This window comes from Gordionus sp. m RMFG-2023, chromosome 2 (genome assembly GCF_954871325.1).
Source record: "Gordionus sp. m RMFG-2023 chromosome 2, tfGorSpeb1-WG-v2, whole genome shotgun sequence".
Classification (NCBI taxonomy): Eukaryota; Metazoa; Nematomorpha; class Gordioida; order Chordodea; family Parachordodidae; genus Gordionus; species Gordionus sp. m RMFG-2023.
Genome location: NC_088776.1, coordinates 25,136,228 through 25,152,938, shown reverse-complemented (window position 1 = coordinate 25,152,938; position 16,711 = coordinate 25,136,228). Strand labels below are relative to the sequence as shown.

Here is a 16,711-nt window from a genome sequence, read left to right as displayed (position 1 = left end):
GCAGCGACAATTCGGCGCATATTTAATACAGCTGCAATTTATTATAAATTTATAAGTATATAAGGATGATTAAATAGAATTTTGAATGTTAGTCCTGTTAATTATTTCTATATATTTTTTTTACAAAATTCTCAATTATATTTACTAAATGTGTAATATCATTAAAAAATTTAATAATATTAAAAAAATGAACAACCAATATTTATACCGATTTATTTGGTGGACCAATTTACCATATTATAAGGTATGTTGATTAGGAGCCAAAGTTATGTAACCCTAGAGATTTGGTGCATAGAAGAATGAAAGAAATAATGAAAAAGAAAGGTTCGGACCTCTATCTCTAATCTTACATATTATTTTGGCTAAAATCATAATTGACAGTTTATAAAAATATGCCGAAATTGGCCCGAATAATTAATGCGCAATTTTTTATTTATATTATAGGTATTGAAATTATGAATATGCTAATTGAAAATAAAATTATAAATTTCCAGTGTCATTAAATATGAGAAATTTGACATTCAAATTATCATGGATAAAAAAATATAAGTGGCTTATCATGACATTGACTTAAAAAAATCAAAAAAAATTTTGTATGACTAGATTCATTGAAAGACGAGTCAGTGAAGCTCTTTATTGAACTATATGATGTTGTTTTTGCAGCACTGGAATTTTATAAATCAAGCAAAGGGAAAAGATTCAACAGATGCTGAGAATCTTTTGCAGGATATTATTTAGCCACAATTTTTAATATCCATTCAATGTGTTTATTTTTTATTTAATTATACATATGATTTTAGCAAAATGTTACAAAAAATTTATTTGGATTTAAGAGAGGTTATGAATAGAGTAAAGGATATTGTTGAAATATTAACAAAATTTCTTGAAATATATGGGAAAGCTAATGTTTGGGATTGAAATTGTTAAACCTAGAGTAGTTTCAAGAAAATCTAATTGCTCAATATTGATGCATCTAAGATTGAGGATTTTTATAAAATAAACATTTTTATTCCTTTTATTGATACATTTTTATTTAAATTAAAGGAAAGATTTATTAGCCATAATTTTATTTTAAAAAGCTTTTATTTTCTTTGCCGGTTGAGTCTAAACTGTTGATTATGCTTGAAACACGAGAGTATATTAGGAAAATCTCAGATACGTTGATGATATAGCAGGCTCATATGATAAGTTTAAACGGCCGATTTGGGTCTATTTTTAAAAACTTTTCCATGTGTAATTGCACTTTAGATTCCCAAATTTTTATCTAGAATAATCTCCTTATAAATATTTAATAGGGCTAATCCATTTAAAGGTTTTTCACCGGTAGTATTTCTTAAATAGGTTTTTAACCTTTTTAAAGTGAAAAAGACCTTTCATTAGTGCAGGTAATAATTGGTAATGTTTATAATGTGATAAATTGTCCACTAAAGAAATCGGTATAAATATTGATTGTTAATTTTTTTTGATATTATTAAATTTTTTATTGATATTACACATTTAGTATATAAAATTGAGATTTTTGTAAAAAAATATAAATAAATAATTAATAGGACTAACATTCAAAATGACTTCTATTTATTCCTCCTTTTTTTATACTAATAAATTAAATTGCAGATGTATTAGATATGCGCCGAATTGATGCCGCGCCGAATTATCGCGAATTGTCGTGCGCCAAATTGACGTGATACCGTTAAAAATCCCGATTTGGGTCGATTTTAAAAATGCCCCGATTAAGATTTTACCCAAAATAAAATTATGTAAGCCTGAAGATTTCTCATAAATGGCAAAGGTTTTGACCTCTATTTACCAAATATCGAGGCCTACATAATATTATTTATGCTAAAATCCTAATCGGGTAGCTTTTATAAATCGACTTGAATCGGACTTTTTAACTAAACTAAACTACATTTTTGAATAAGTAATTATTATTAATTACTTATCCATGTTCTTACAAAAATTATTAATTTGTTAGATTATTTATAATATTTTTATTTTAGAGCAAGTTCATTACAAGTCCCGTATAAATTTTATTGTAAAATTTCTGATTTTTTTTCTCGGATAATCTCGGTTTGCTGAATTATATATGCACAACAAATATAATATAAAATAATAATTATTATCCAAGTTTTTTCGCTTTTTTAGGTTTAAAACAATCCAATGCATTAAATTTTTGGATAGTATTCGTATATATTTTGCTCCTCCTATCGGCCACTATTGTATCACCTCCTATCATGTCTAATAGGCTCAAATCGTCATAAAAATCCTATATTTGCATAAATAGTAAAATATTTAGATTAAATTTTGAAAATAAATGGTATTTGTCAAATTTTTTTTATATTACCAACGTTTATAAAATCATTTTCAATAAAAATATAAACAGAATATTCGTAATTTCACTTTTCATAACTCATAAATGATCATAACAGTTTTATCAAAAATATTAAAAAATTAAAATTGTTTTATTTTAAACTATTCCAAAATAATTAATCGTATTCTATATTCTTGTATTCACTTAAATTAATAAAAAGGAGACATATATCCATTTATTATATAACGTTTATTTGCTAAAGGCCGAAGATAAAAATAACTATTTTAGACAATAAAATATTTATTCTACATCTCTAAGTCGCTTTATAAATAAAATTAATAAATCTGCTAGGTTAATGAATGGTGAAGGATATACTGTCCAAAATTAACGGGACTTAAAATGGGGCAGTTCGTAATTATTTTTAGGTCACGGTTTAATTTGTTTATCTAAATTGTTTAAGTTCCAAATTGTTTATATATATGTATTTAGATATTGATACTATGAGGATTCAGAATTTTTTACTTTAAATAATTACTGAAAACTATTTTTAAATTTAAAATCCGATTTGACCGTTAAAATTTCAGCACGTGTAGAGTACCTTCTAGAAGTTTGCATTGGGCGGATTTTTAGCCAACAAGCCCGCCCAGCATGTATTAAATTTTTAACCAACCCGAACGCCCATATTTAAAACTAGCCGGACCATGGTTTTGGAAAAAATATAAACCCGTCCATTGTTGTAAATTTTTTAGTCTGACCTGCCTTTGGTTTTGAAAAAATACCTAAGCTGTCACTCATAAAATTAAAAATTAACGAAAAATAAAATAATTTTTTGTCCAACAGCTGCTAAGCATTTTATTCATTATCATATAGTTTTATGATTGGATAAATGATAAAAAATAAGCATATAAATTTCTAATACAATAAAGGATATAAATAATGAATTTAAAATTATCAAATCAAATATAGTGATAAAATATTTATGACAAATTATAGGTTTTCAATTAATTTGTAATCGTTGCTTTTTAATTATATTTTTTTTTATTCATTTTTAAATAATTTGATAAATTAATAAATTGAAATAAAATATAAAGGGCGCACTTATTTTTGATTAAGCATGTGCAAGGCAAGCGAGGAGATATAAAAAATTATTATGTTAAAGAAATAAAAAATACTAATAAACAGTTTTCGTTCATATTTTGATAATGATTCCTATTTATTTTAAAATAACAAAAACAAAAATTTATCTGCTTGCCCATCCATTTAACATTTTTAACCTTCACGACCGTGTTAAATAGGCTGGGAAATGTGGATAGGTTTTTAGTACAAATTCCCTATGAATTTAAAGCATTTTTGCCTGAAATTACGCGTATTTCTTAATTTATATGAAAAATCTATATATCAAACATTAATAGAAATTAAGAGTAGTTCAATGTTCATGACAAAATTGTCCGAGTACTCATACGCTATACGTGTTGGAATACTTCCGGCAAAATCAGATTTTAGTAATAGTAAAAAAGGGCACTATGAACGAACTTTTTCATATAAAATCAAACTGAATAAGAGAACTTACATAATTTATATAATATAAATATTGATATCAGAATGAATCATTTATCATGTTATGATTCCAAATTACCCAGTCAAGTAGTTAGCCAAAAAAAATTCCAGTCAAACTTTATTATTTTTTAATATTAGAAGGATTATTTTAATTAAATTTTGTAGCTTTCTTAATCATTGCCCTTTTTAAAATACTTAGTATCTTTTTAAAATACTTAGTATCTTTTTAAAATACTTAGTATCTTTTTACAAAAATATAGTATCCTTACGCATTTATATAATATTGAAAAATGGCACCATGTGTTTAAAAAAGACGTTATATGACCAAAAACTATATATCATATATAAAGGATAATATAGGCTTAAACATTTATAACTCAATTAAAAAAAATTTTTTACAAATCAAAAAATTGCCAAAATATACAAATTATTATCAATTAAGCAGATAACCCGTCAAGAATGACCGGTGAATCAAAATTTTCTCCTTTATTTTATGATAGATGAATCTATGCCTATCTCATGAGGTGTGAATCAGAAATTACCATTATTTTGATGAGAGGTTATTCCAAAATTATTCCTTATGTTTATAAAAATGTAGTATACATTTAGTACCTTTAGTAACAAATAATTTAAATATTTATAAATACTATATAAGTATAAAAAATTGTATTTATGCGCACAATAAAAAATCTTTTTGACTAAAATTTTATACATTTATATTTGCAATATATGTCCTAAAAAAATATAATCTGCTAGATGTGGGGCATACCTTATTTTCAATTTATTATTGCCCACTAAATCCTCAACTTTCCAGAAAGAAATACCTTGATCTTTCAGGATTCGCCATTTTAATTTATAGGAGTATTCATACCATAATCGAATCAAAAAAATAACAAAATATTAGAGACAAATATATGATATAAATTATTTTGTAAATAATCTTTTATTTTAAAAATTTTTGACTTTAAAAAATTTTTTTGTCTAACTATTCGACTCTGTGTAGTATATTTAAATTTTAATTTTAGTCGTTTAAGGATGAAGATTCGATTTGGTTCAAATTTATTAAGCTTAAACTAAAATTCACCCGTAGCTATAAAGATCTATTTTGATAAAAAAAAAGAAGCTTAATTTAATTTGGATTATAGAATATAATCAAATTAATATATTATTAATATAATACTTTAGTTTTTTCTGAGAGAATTTCTTGCTTCCTGGCGGCAACTTTGCGAGCAGAAGTAGCTTTCTTGAATTTTCGTTTCTTGATTCTTATATCAATTTTCCTTGGTTTTAAACTCTGCAAAAAAATAAATAAAATTTTAAATCTTATATTAGGAATTCCAACATCAAATCAAGTTACGGCGCTTTTATAATTCCGCCCTCTACTAAGTGATAAACGTTACTATGATTTAAATTTAACTCGAAAGAAAACTTGAAATGTAAATAAACAGAGAAATAAAACAAATTACAAATTAGGTAAAATCGCTATCTCTTTAGTTGCGTTTTTCCAATGATTGAATATATTTTAAAATATTTTTTTATTTTACATCTCCTGAATTTAGTTTCGGAAATTGGCTTGCTCAAAGCCTGAGCCATGTGAAAGGATTGAATTTTATATTCGGTTTATTCAAAGGAACCACTGGGCTTTTTTATATGAAATATGATTTTTTAAATTGTATTAGCCATTCCTTTCAACCAAGTCAAGTGAACGTAACAATACGCTCAAGTTTATTCAAATATATTTACAAATAAATAAAAAACCTTAATAAAATATTACAAGTTCGATTCACGGTGTATTTTTTTTAAATATTATGTTTTGTTAATTTAATAATCGATATTATATAAAATTATTGAAAATAACATGTAAGCTATGTATAAAATAACATATATAGAAATAAAATATAAAAATATTTTTTAAAAAATAACATTAAATATATTTAAAGAAATTTAGAAATAGTCATCCTCCTCTGGTGACGGCCATGTATATTTAAAAAATTTTAAAAAGTAACATAAAATTTAAAAGCTGATTTTTTGTTTGATCAAATAAGCCCTAGATTGTTGTTTTAGGCTCTTTTTGCTAATTTGCTATATTAAGGATTTCCTCTTTCCCAAATGAGAAACTGATATTAAGATGGGTATAAATATATTGTTGTCGGCTAGATAGAATATTTTTTGGATCGTAATTTAGATGGGGCGAAAATGTCTATATATGTAAAGTCCCAGTATAAGTGTTTCCCCATATTCCAGGGGGTTAATGTATGCTCAGGCTAAGAGTTATTAATAATGGAAGTATCTCGTGGTTCGAGGTGTGAAGGATCATCAGATTTGAATAATGAATTTTGGATTAATTCTTTTATGCCTTACATATTTGTATCTGTTTACGAGACAAGGGAGTGGATGTTAGCCTTAGAAACAATCATTATTCCACATTTTTTACAGTTGTAAGGTAGATATATGTCTAAGCCTAGCCTGAAAGCCAAAGCATATCTAAATTCTATATTTGTCAAAAGATATTTATTTTACATACTTGGATAAGCTTAATTATTCGTGGCGATTTATCCTTTACCAATATACGAAAAATAGTACACTGCTGTGTCGTTGCTCGAAGGTAGAACGGAGGGTGACATCGCAGCAACATCCCAATCATTTTGTAAATTAAAGAGTGGAAAAATTGCTCCAAAGTAGACCAGTTTGACAAAGCATTGTTTAACATGAAGTCCTCAAATGGTTTAAATAATTTATGAATGAGATTTTAGATTAGTAATTATGAGGAAATAAAAGCAGCTATTGAAAGGGGTAATGTTGATAGCCAAGTAGGCCTGATTTTGATGGAAGGGTTGTTTGTAGTCAGCTATTTTGGTCGAATTTAAGATTGACTATATTCGCAAGTATCGATTACAATTTTTCTTCATATTTTTGAAGTATAGGAGGAAACAAATATTTGTACTTCGGTAATATAAATTTTTTTAATTAAATGTAATGCCTGATGGGATGGTTAATGCTTGAAAATATTTTCTTTTGAATATAAATTAATTAGATTATAAAAATGTTAAGATGCCTGTGAACCCAGAACAAAAATTTTATCTTTAATCACACGAGTAATGAACAATAAATGGGGAAGAAAAATTTGTAGTTGAGTATAATTTACATTTTTTATAACAAGATAAATGTCATCCTGGATCACTTCTCATAGCAGTAATGCAATTTCCGTGAAAACTTTAGAGTCCCCTGAAATTTTTTATAGATATGATTTTTTTTGCTAATTTTAGATAGAATTTTATTTTTTGTTAATTTTAGATATTTTTTTATTCATAACCGATTGTAAAATATAATACCCTACTATATATTCGGCAGAGTTGTTAAAATAGCGAGCTACTTGTAGCGCGCTACCTTTTTTTGTAATTATTTAATTTTTAGCGTGCTCCTTTTTTTGAAAGTAAATGAATGTAACTATAAACATGAAAATATAAATATAATATCAAAATTAATTATAATTTTTATGATTTATTTTTAATTTAAAAATTGAAATATATTTTAAATTTGTAATTTATATTTTAAATTTGTAAAATCACGTGTAAATAATTTAAAATGTCATCGCCTATGGATATCCAAATCGTTGAGTGAGTCAGACGATGATATTAATGAAATGGCGAGATAGTATATTTATGTCTTCTCATGTCAAATTTTATCGGGAAAAATATTGTCTGCGAAAACAATAAGATTAGTATTTAATATAAGAAACTATTAATGATTAAATGCACTGATACACCATGCGAATATTCAAAGAATAACTATTTAAATTTTTTATAATCATTTATTAATTTTATTTCTAGATTTACCATCTAATGATTTGTTACAATTATTTAATCAGTATGGATACATATAATCATTTTAAAACCTATAAATAGTGATCACCATCAAAAATTCACTAATCTATTATAACAAATTCTCTAGAAAGATAAGCACACTATTTATTAATTATATATTTTCTTATTTCTCTATTCTTACCAATAATCTATGTAAATTAGTGTCAATCAGTGGATCCTGGCTTATCCACAAGAGGTACCGTCAGTGCTCTTAAATTAAACGGGCCCTTCAATTAGTGGATCCTAGATTATCCACAAGAGGTACCGTCAGTCCTTAAATTAAACGAGTCCTGACAGTAGGGTAAATCACTGACAAAGAGTGGATGAAAATTCACTGCATTGGAGACGCTCTCTATAGGGTAGTGGAGTGCCCACTTAAATGTAGGATGTCTCCCCAGTGTATGCCACGATACAATATTAATGAAATGGAAGATACCAGGGAAGAAAATGTTCTTAATAGCAATAATACAAATTTCCCATTTCCTAAATTTGAAAAAAATTTTTAAATTAATATAAAAACCAAAACTGGCTTTAAATTTATTTTGTTTAAAAATGTAAAAAAAATATTTCCTCAAATCAATACAGTAACTATAACCTCAACTAACACCTAAAGGTAAATGATCATTTTTAAATTCTAATAGTATTTATTTTATAAGAATGTTCATGCCAATAGTTATAAGAAGATAGAAAAACATCTCAATAATTTTGGTATAGGCGACTCTACATCCAAAAAGACTAATTCAATTCAAACCAAATTGATTAATAATGCAAAGGCCAATATTTCTCAGAAACTAGCTGATTGTTGATTTTATAATTGATACAGTTCGACCAATGTCCTTGGTTGATAATCCATCATTTACCATAATGATTAAAACTCAATCCCCTGGTACAACAATTTTATGTAGCCAGACACTAATGAATAAGATAGCAGATAACTCTAAAGTTATGAAAGATGCTCTAATAGTAGAGTTGTCAGAAATATCATATATATGTACCACTGCAGATAGGACACATAATAAAAGGTAACTTATTTATATTTATAAATTGATCTGATTAAATGTTTTTAGAGCGTATATGGGAATAACAGGCCATTGGCTAGGACTTTAAAAATAAGATCTGTAGCATGAGCTCTCAAAAAGATAATGGGATGCCAGACATACAATAAGTTGAATGGTCTCATACCAAACAAAGATGGCCTAGTTACAACCACAAAAGTAATTTCCACTGATAGTTTTTTGAAATAAAAGATAATATAATAGAAAATTTTATCAACGCGTTTTTTAAATCTAAAAATACTCAAATGAGTATTTTGAGTATTAATCTTTCTTATATTAAAAATATGTATATAAAATTAAATACTGCCTTGTCCTCAAGTGCTAGTGTTGAGAGATTATCTAGTAAGGCGAAGCTTATACTTTCTGATCGTCGCTCTAGACTTGGGGATGATAATATTGAAATGATTTTATTAAAATGCAACAAAATAAATAAAAAATGAATATTACCATAAATACTTATTTTATTACATAAATTTTTTTATAATCAAAATTAACTATATTTAAATATTTATAAATGTTGATTTTTATGTATATTTACTATACAATTACAAAAAATAAAACAAATTTATTTCTAAATTTTTTTTATAAAAAATAGCTTAAAAAGTAGCCAAAACTATTTTAAAGAATAGTAACTAATAACGCGCTACTTTTTTTTGATAGGTAGCGATAGCGTTGACAAATAGTGATAGCGGTAGCGCGCTACTTTTAAAAGTAGTGTTTCATTTAAAATTTCACCAAAAATGGATTTAAATCAAAAAAATCATTTTTGAAGTTAAAAAAATGATGTCATATTTCACCAATATTGCTATTTAAAAATATGTAAATTAGTGTTATTAAACGGCCCGATTTGAGTTGATTTTTAAAAACGGCTTACTCAATATTTTATATATAAAAATATTTTGTAAGTCTCGAGATTTCGTTAATAAAATTTTCGGGCTTGCGTAATACTTTTCTGGATAAAATATTAAGTTCGCCGTTTTTAAAAATCAAATCGAGTTCAACAACAATAGTCAATATGCGATAATAAATTTTTTTATTTTCTTTTATAAAAAATCTACAACCTAAAATAGTTGAAGGGTTAAATATCTATTATTTTAAAAATCTCTATTAAGATATTTTAGTTTTCAACTTTAGCAAGTTTAATAGCCTACTTCGTCTCAGGAATTAAAGAGTTGATAAATAGGTAACATTTGGAATTTAATTTAGTGTTCAGCTATGAGCAAAACAAATTTTAAAAAAGGAAGTTGGTCAGAACGTGAAGGAATCGGATTGAAAACGCCATTTTCAAATTGACTTTGACATCAAATAGCAAAAAATTAGGAATCATAAAATTTTTGTTAAGAATTTCTTTATTAGTTCCTTATTTTAGAAAAGATTTTGTAAAAAAAATTTAATATAGAATTGATGGTAATTTAATTTTTAATAAAATTATAGTCACAGACCTTCATGGGTCAGGCCGGCTCACTAACATCATATTTTCCAGCGGGCCTGAGTTTTTGAAAAATTATTTTAACGTAAATTTTTTCATTAAAATTTAGCTTTAAAAACAATTGCTAATTTAAAAAAATATTGCAATTTTTTTCTTCTAATAATATTAAATTTTAGTATCGCAAACAAAATAATTGCATACACTAAAATATTGTTTATTTTCTACCATAAATTACTTTTTAAATATAGGCTTGGGCAAAATTTTTGAAACTTATTATGGGCACGGGCCAGGCTTCAGAAATTTTTAAATATTAAATATGGGCCAGGCCTATAAAATTTTGACTGTGGCCTGGGTCGGGCCTGAGCAAGATTTAGGCCCACAAAGGTCTCCTATTAATAGCTCGCATATTAATATTGCCCTTGTAATCTTATGTTTAGTAACTTTGGCCCGCATCAGGCCTTTACATAAATGTCATTTACCTCTATTTTTAAGTGTAAAATTAGGTTTAAATATAGTTTTCATTGTTTTTTATATAAATTAAAGGTTAATAAAAAGTGTTTAGCCATTATGTGCTTTATGTATTAATATGATATAAAGATCAAAAAATATATACCAATATTTTGTTTCTTTGTTCCAATTTTTCTTGAAGAGTGATCACATTTACTTTATTAATGTTACCAGCGTCTAAGGAGATTAATTCTGGTTGAATCTTTTATTTATTTTATTATTAAAAATATCAATATTTAATTTTTTTATCAATATAATGGGAATACATTGTACACATATAATATACATTATAACTCGCCCATTTATAGCGTTTACTCTCAACTAATATTATTGATAACGTTTCCAAAATCTTCATAAATACTAGTTACCAGGTTTCAACAAGAAAAATAAAAAGATCAATCAATTTAAGAACAAATTTAATGGAATTTAATTAGAATTGGTAGTTAGTAACTGGATAAAACCCCAAATTTTTTCGTTTTTGAAATTTAAAATATTTTATTTTTATAGACCTAATTTAATTATTTATACTTATATTAAAATCTAATTTATATATTAAAATACTTAAAAATAAAGTTGTGCGTTTTAATGAAAAAATAAATAAATTAATAACCATTGTTGCATTACCTTTCCTAGCAAAGCCTTAACTTCCGCTTCTTTCCTTTGAGATTTGGTTTGATAAGGATTCGCTTCGAACGAATCAAAATTTGCTTCTCCCGATCCTATCCACAATGTGATGAGTATATAAAAAGATAATCGATAAAATTTTATTTAAAAAATATTAAAATAAATTTGCTAATCAATAATCATTTAACATATTTATAGTTCTTAAACGATTTTTAGTCGAAATTGAGTTGGAATCATAATCTATCCTTAAAGTCATCCCCCCATTTATATTTTTAAAAATAATTGTTACAAAAGGGATGTTTTGTTAAATCGTTTTCTCGTAAAAAAATAGGAATCGAGCGATGAATTAGACAAAATAAATAATAAATTAACATAATATTTTTTTTGTTGGGGTTTAAATGATTGAAATAACCTGGAACTATGATACTGGTGAATCCCGTTGAATGTCCAATTCCCAGGACATCTTCGAAAGGACAGAATTGGAGATCAGTTATGGTGCTTCGACTATTAACGTCATATAGCATGTACGGAGATGTACCCTCTTCTTGGATACGGCTGCAAGAGTCCTTATAAATCTAGTTGTAAATTATTTTATTTAAGATAGAAAGAAGGTTTTAAAAATATGAAATTTTGAGAACACTCATTTTATATAAAAAGAATATATATGTCGTAATGGGATATGGAATTCCTCAATTTTAAGCCATTTACTTGAGGGTTACTTTTACATTTTTAAAATCTGATTTTAATGGAAATGTATTCCAGCATGTTAAATTTCAGACAATTTTCGCCATGAAGGATTGTATATATTTTTTTCAAATTATCCAATTAAAAAATTCATGGCAAAATTGTCTGAAATTTGGTTTGGGTACTCTACGCATGCTGATATACATTTCCGGTCAAACTAGATTTTTCAAAATAAAAAATCAATCTTAATAAATTATTTAAACTCTAGAGATTTCGAATCCCCATCCATATCCACAATATATATCTTTCTTTCTTTTTTACATATCCAAATACGATATATATATATATATTATATTTCTCTAATATTATGCAAATTTATTGGGATATGCATGTAAAATAAATGTTAACAAATATTTTTAAAGTGATTAACCAAAATTTTAGAATGATTTATATCCTATCATGGATGGTATCATTTATTGCAAATTATACAATTTACATATATATTATGTTACCAGTTAAAATATGTAAAAAAAAATTCAATACTTCGATTCTGGAACCTATTGAAAGAGCTAAATGTTGATTTTGACTAAAAGCCAAGCGATTTGCGCAACCGGTTAATCTGAAGGCATCTAATATTTTGTAATTTCTCAAATCCCATAGATGCAGATTCTTATCGATGTCACATGTAGCCATGTACCTTTTTAATCGAAAAATCAATTCACAAAAATTAAATTAATAAAAAGAAATCGTGCATTACTTAATTTTTTTTATTCCTACCCCCCCCCCCCCACTTCATATAATAGGCAATTTCTAGAAAGTAAAGTTAGATACCAACCTAATTTATAGAGCGATTCCTGATTAAAATATTTGGCATTAAGGTGGTATTGATTTGTAGCAATCCTGATTTTGAATATTATAAAATAGGCCGATCTTTAATGAGTCTTTAGATGAAGCAACTCTTAATATAAAACCTATCCCCTCAGCCGTCTATAGAGTGAAATAAAATATTTGAAATAATGACTTTTTTTTTTAGTTGATTGCTGGAAATAAATTTCCCAGAAAAAAAGAAGGTAGATAATCCTTGAACAAAATTTCTACATAAAATCAGGACAAATTTTTTTTTAATTTTAAAATAGGGTTATAAAAATGTAGTCCAAATTTGAAATCAATTTTTTTTAATTACAAACACTTTTACTGTACAAATAGAAAAGTATGTTAAAAAATAATCGAATTTGTTGAAACGAAAATAGCAGATATTTACATGGGCTTTAAAGGAGAACTTTTTTGGTTAATCCAAAGCTAAAAAATAAACCAAGAATAAAAATTTTTAAAAAAGCATATACCAATTTTCATAAGTAACAAAAAGAAAAATTACAAATTAAAATAAAAGTGTAAAACTTTTTAATTTCCAATCCTGATAAAAAGTTAAGATTAAAAAAAAATAGTAATGGAATTCTTCCTAAATAATTTTAAGTGTTTTTTTAAAACACATATTGACTTAAAAAGTTATGTGCTATACCAGGGTTGGCAAGTCGGTCAATTGACTGGTCAAATTCGGTCAATTGACAGAAGGAGTATTTGACCTGGTCAAATACGGTCAAATACTCTAAAATGTTATTGATGAATAATAACTATATTTATTTAATGAATTAATATATATTTAAAGTATATGTCAATCTAATTTATTTAAAAATTATTTTAAAATATATTTGTATCATTAAGGCATCGATTTAATTATAATTTTATAAATAAATACAAAATTTTCATATTAAAATATTAAGAATTTTTCTCATTATTAATTTGATTGGATCTAAATATATAAATAAATATAATAATTTTACTTAAGCAGGTTTGAGAAAATTACTAATTTCCAATTTATATTACATTATATACAATTATCCAAACAAAAGATGGGCATCATCAATAAAATGTAATGAGCAAATACAAATATGCAAGGAAGCTCTGAAAGCAGCTGTGGAAGAAGTTGGATATTTGTCCAATAATATATTAAATGATATTTTGGACAAAAAATTTAAAATTTTAAACTATTCATAAAAACATTTAGCTATCTTATTGACCTTAGTTCATGTAAAAAACGAGATGCTTAATTTAGAAAGCACATAATACAATCATGTCCATGATTTTATAACTTACCAACCTAAAGAAAAAAATATTTAAGATAAGTTTGAAAAAGAAAACAATACAAATACATGTGCTCACACTGCACTGCTGATTATTGATCCCCAATATAAGGGGAGCATCTTACTAGAGTTTGATGAAGCATATGACATAACATAAAAATTAGTCGTTTCATAAAGAGATAATCATCAAAATATTTTAAGTGATATCATAAATTTCAGAAGTAAACGCGGCGTATTTAATAGCCAAAATACGTGGAAAGCAGTAACTTTCATAAAAAACAATCAGATTTCGGGCTCAAGTTGTTGGAATGGGCTTTGTTCACATTGAATATTAAGAGAAGTGTCTAAGAAATCCGATTGAAGATCTCGACAACCAGAAAATTGGTAGGAGTATATCATAACCTAAGATTGATTAAAAAATGTTAAAGAAAATGATAAGATTGATTATAAATTAGAACAAGGTTCTGCCATGGAGAGCGAAGCATTAATTATAGAATTTAGAAAATAATTTAATATACATACATTTTTTACAATTATATATAAAATAGAATTAATATTGCAATAAAAAATATTTATTTGAATTTGATCATATTTTACAGTATTTGACCATATTTTACGGGTCAAATAACGGTCAATTGACCGAATCTTATATGACCGGTCAAATGCACAACCATGTGCTATACTACAACCCTGTGCTATACTAACCATAATATATTTATAGCCTATTACTTTACTTTAACTAAAGAAAAACGATTTTATCAATATATTTCCGACCCTTGCAATTAATATAGATTCTAAACCAATATCAGGCTTTTATAGTTCGTTATCTTCCTACCAAAGTATTTTTTTAAATTTGATTATCTACTTAAAAATAAATAATATTTTAAATATTTTTTTTAAAAATAGGATAGGGGTATTTATATCCGGGGTCTTATTGGAGACATTTCTACCTGATTACCATCCTAACTAGCAATAAATTACGAATTTAATTGCCCAACAATTATAATGTTAACATTTAAATGCCATAAAGAGATGAAATTGAAAAAAATTAATTTTATTTACATTCCCTTGGAGTCTATGGCGACACTTTTAATCGGGCACCTATGACACAAAATTTTGGCCAAGGGTTTGGCACAGGTTTCTGAGTTAGAAGATGCGCAATTAGGCGACCACATTGAAACACATCCATTGGAGCTACCGACACAAATTATGGCGTTCTGAGGATTTTGACAAACAACGTTCAAGCGACCTAAACCTGTGTATAAATGAGACACTATTTTGCCTAGGGATATGTCGAGCCAACTTAAAAAACCTTTCGAATTCTGGTGTTCATTAAAATAAACATATATTAGCGCCAATTTTTCTTAGAAAATATTTTTTCAACTTTAGATATCTAATGAGCATGTTTTTTTTAAAATGTGAATAACAAAATAAATTAAATGAATAATAAAATAGAAAACTGTGGCATGCTTACCCAGGCTACGAGCATAAACACACCAAATTATTCAAAAAAAAATTCAATGATATCAAATTGATGAACGTAAGCGCTATATAAAACATTCTATCCCAAAAGGGACCTATGAAATACTTTTGTAAATGTAAAAATGTTGATAAAAAGCGTTATAAAAATTATTTAATCCCAAAAGTGACCTATATAAATATTTATGTAAATAAATTCATGTAAGTATCAAATGTTGAACATAGGCGTTATATAATAATACTCTATCCAAAAATGGACCTATGAAACACTTGTGTTAGAGGAAAAATGTTGATAGAAAAAACGTTACAAAAATTGATAAGAACCTTTATCAATAAAGGTTAAAGGAGAAAAGCAATTGAAGAAAAGGCTAATTTCATACAATCCTAAAAAATTATATTCTTAAATTAAACTATATTGTTGATATAAAAGTAAATTTTAGTAAATTTGTAGATTTAAGACCAAATATTTATTTTAAAATGTATGAAAACGACATACCACTTATTGACTGTCGGCTATTATACATTCAGATCAACATAATTCAAAAAAGGACCTCTCTACTCAATGTAATTATTCATAAAAAGAAAAATAATATGGATAATCCGTTAAAATCCTGGAAGACTGACAAAATATATATGTTAGTTTTCTTTTGGGGTGAAATGTTTTTTATAACGCTTTCGATCAACATTTAGGCATTTACACAAGTATTTCTGTCCCTTTTGGATTAGAATATTTATATAGCGCTTATTTTCAGCAATTTGATATTTACATGAATTTTTTTTTGATACATTTTGGATATTTGATATATTAGCGTGTATAATAAACATATACATGCATCTGTGAAATTATATATTATATATATTGTGTGCATGGTCGTGACCTGTTAAAGGTGGGTATGTTAGTTTTATATTTAATTATTTTTATATCTGGATTTGTGAAAATAAAAATACATTAATTTATAAGTTTGTTTTTATTAAATATAAGTGAAATACTTTGATTAAAAGGATCACCCTTTATTATATTGACATTTTTAGTAATTATTTATATAAAAATAATAATAAAATAT

The 16,711-nt window shown here is 25.9% G+C and overlaps 1 protein-coding gene across 1 annotated transcript in view; it reads right to left on the bottom strand.

Moving 5' to 3' along the window:
• Positions 1–2,020: 2,020 nt before the first annotated feature.
• LOC135923174 (uncharacterized) overlaps positions 2,021–16,711 on the bottom strand; it is a 33,135-nt gene continuing 18,444 nt past the window's right edge. The window contains exons 6-12 of the mRNA XM_065457776.1: positions 15,231–15,490; positions 12,571–12,724; positions 11,756–11,918; positions 11,344–11,438; positions 10,826–10,921; positions 5,046–5,159; positions 2,021–2,263 (exon numbers count right to left, since the gene is read on the bottom strand). Coding sequence (XP_065313848.1) covers positions 2,117–2,263; positions 5,046–5,159; positions 10,826–10,921; positions 11,344–11,438; positions 11,756–11,918; positions 12,571–12,724; positions 15,231–15,490 — 1,029 coding nt within the window. The 3' untranslated portion in view covers positions 2,021–2,116. The remainder of the gene's footprint in view (positions 2,264–5,045; positions 5,160–10,825; positions 10,922–11,343; positions 11,439–11,755; positions 11,919–12,570; positions 12,725–15,230; positions 15,491–16,711) is intronic.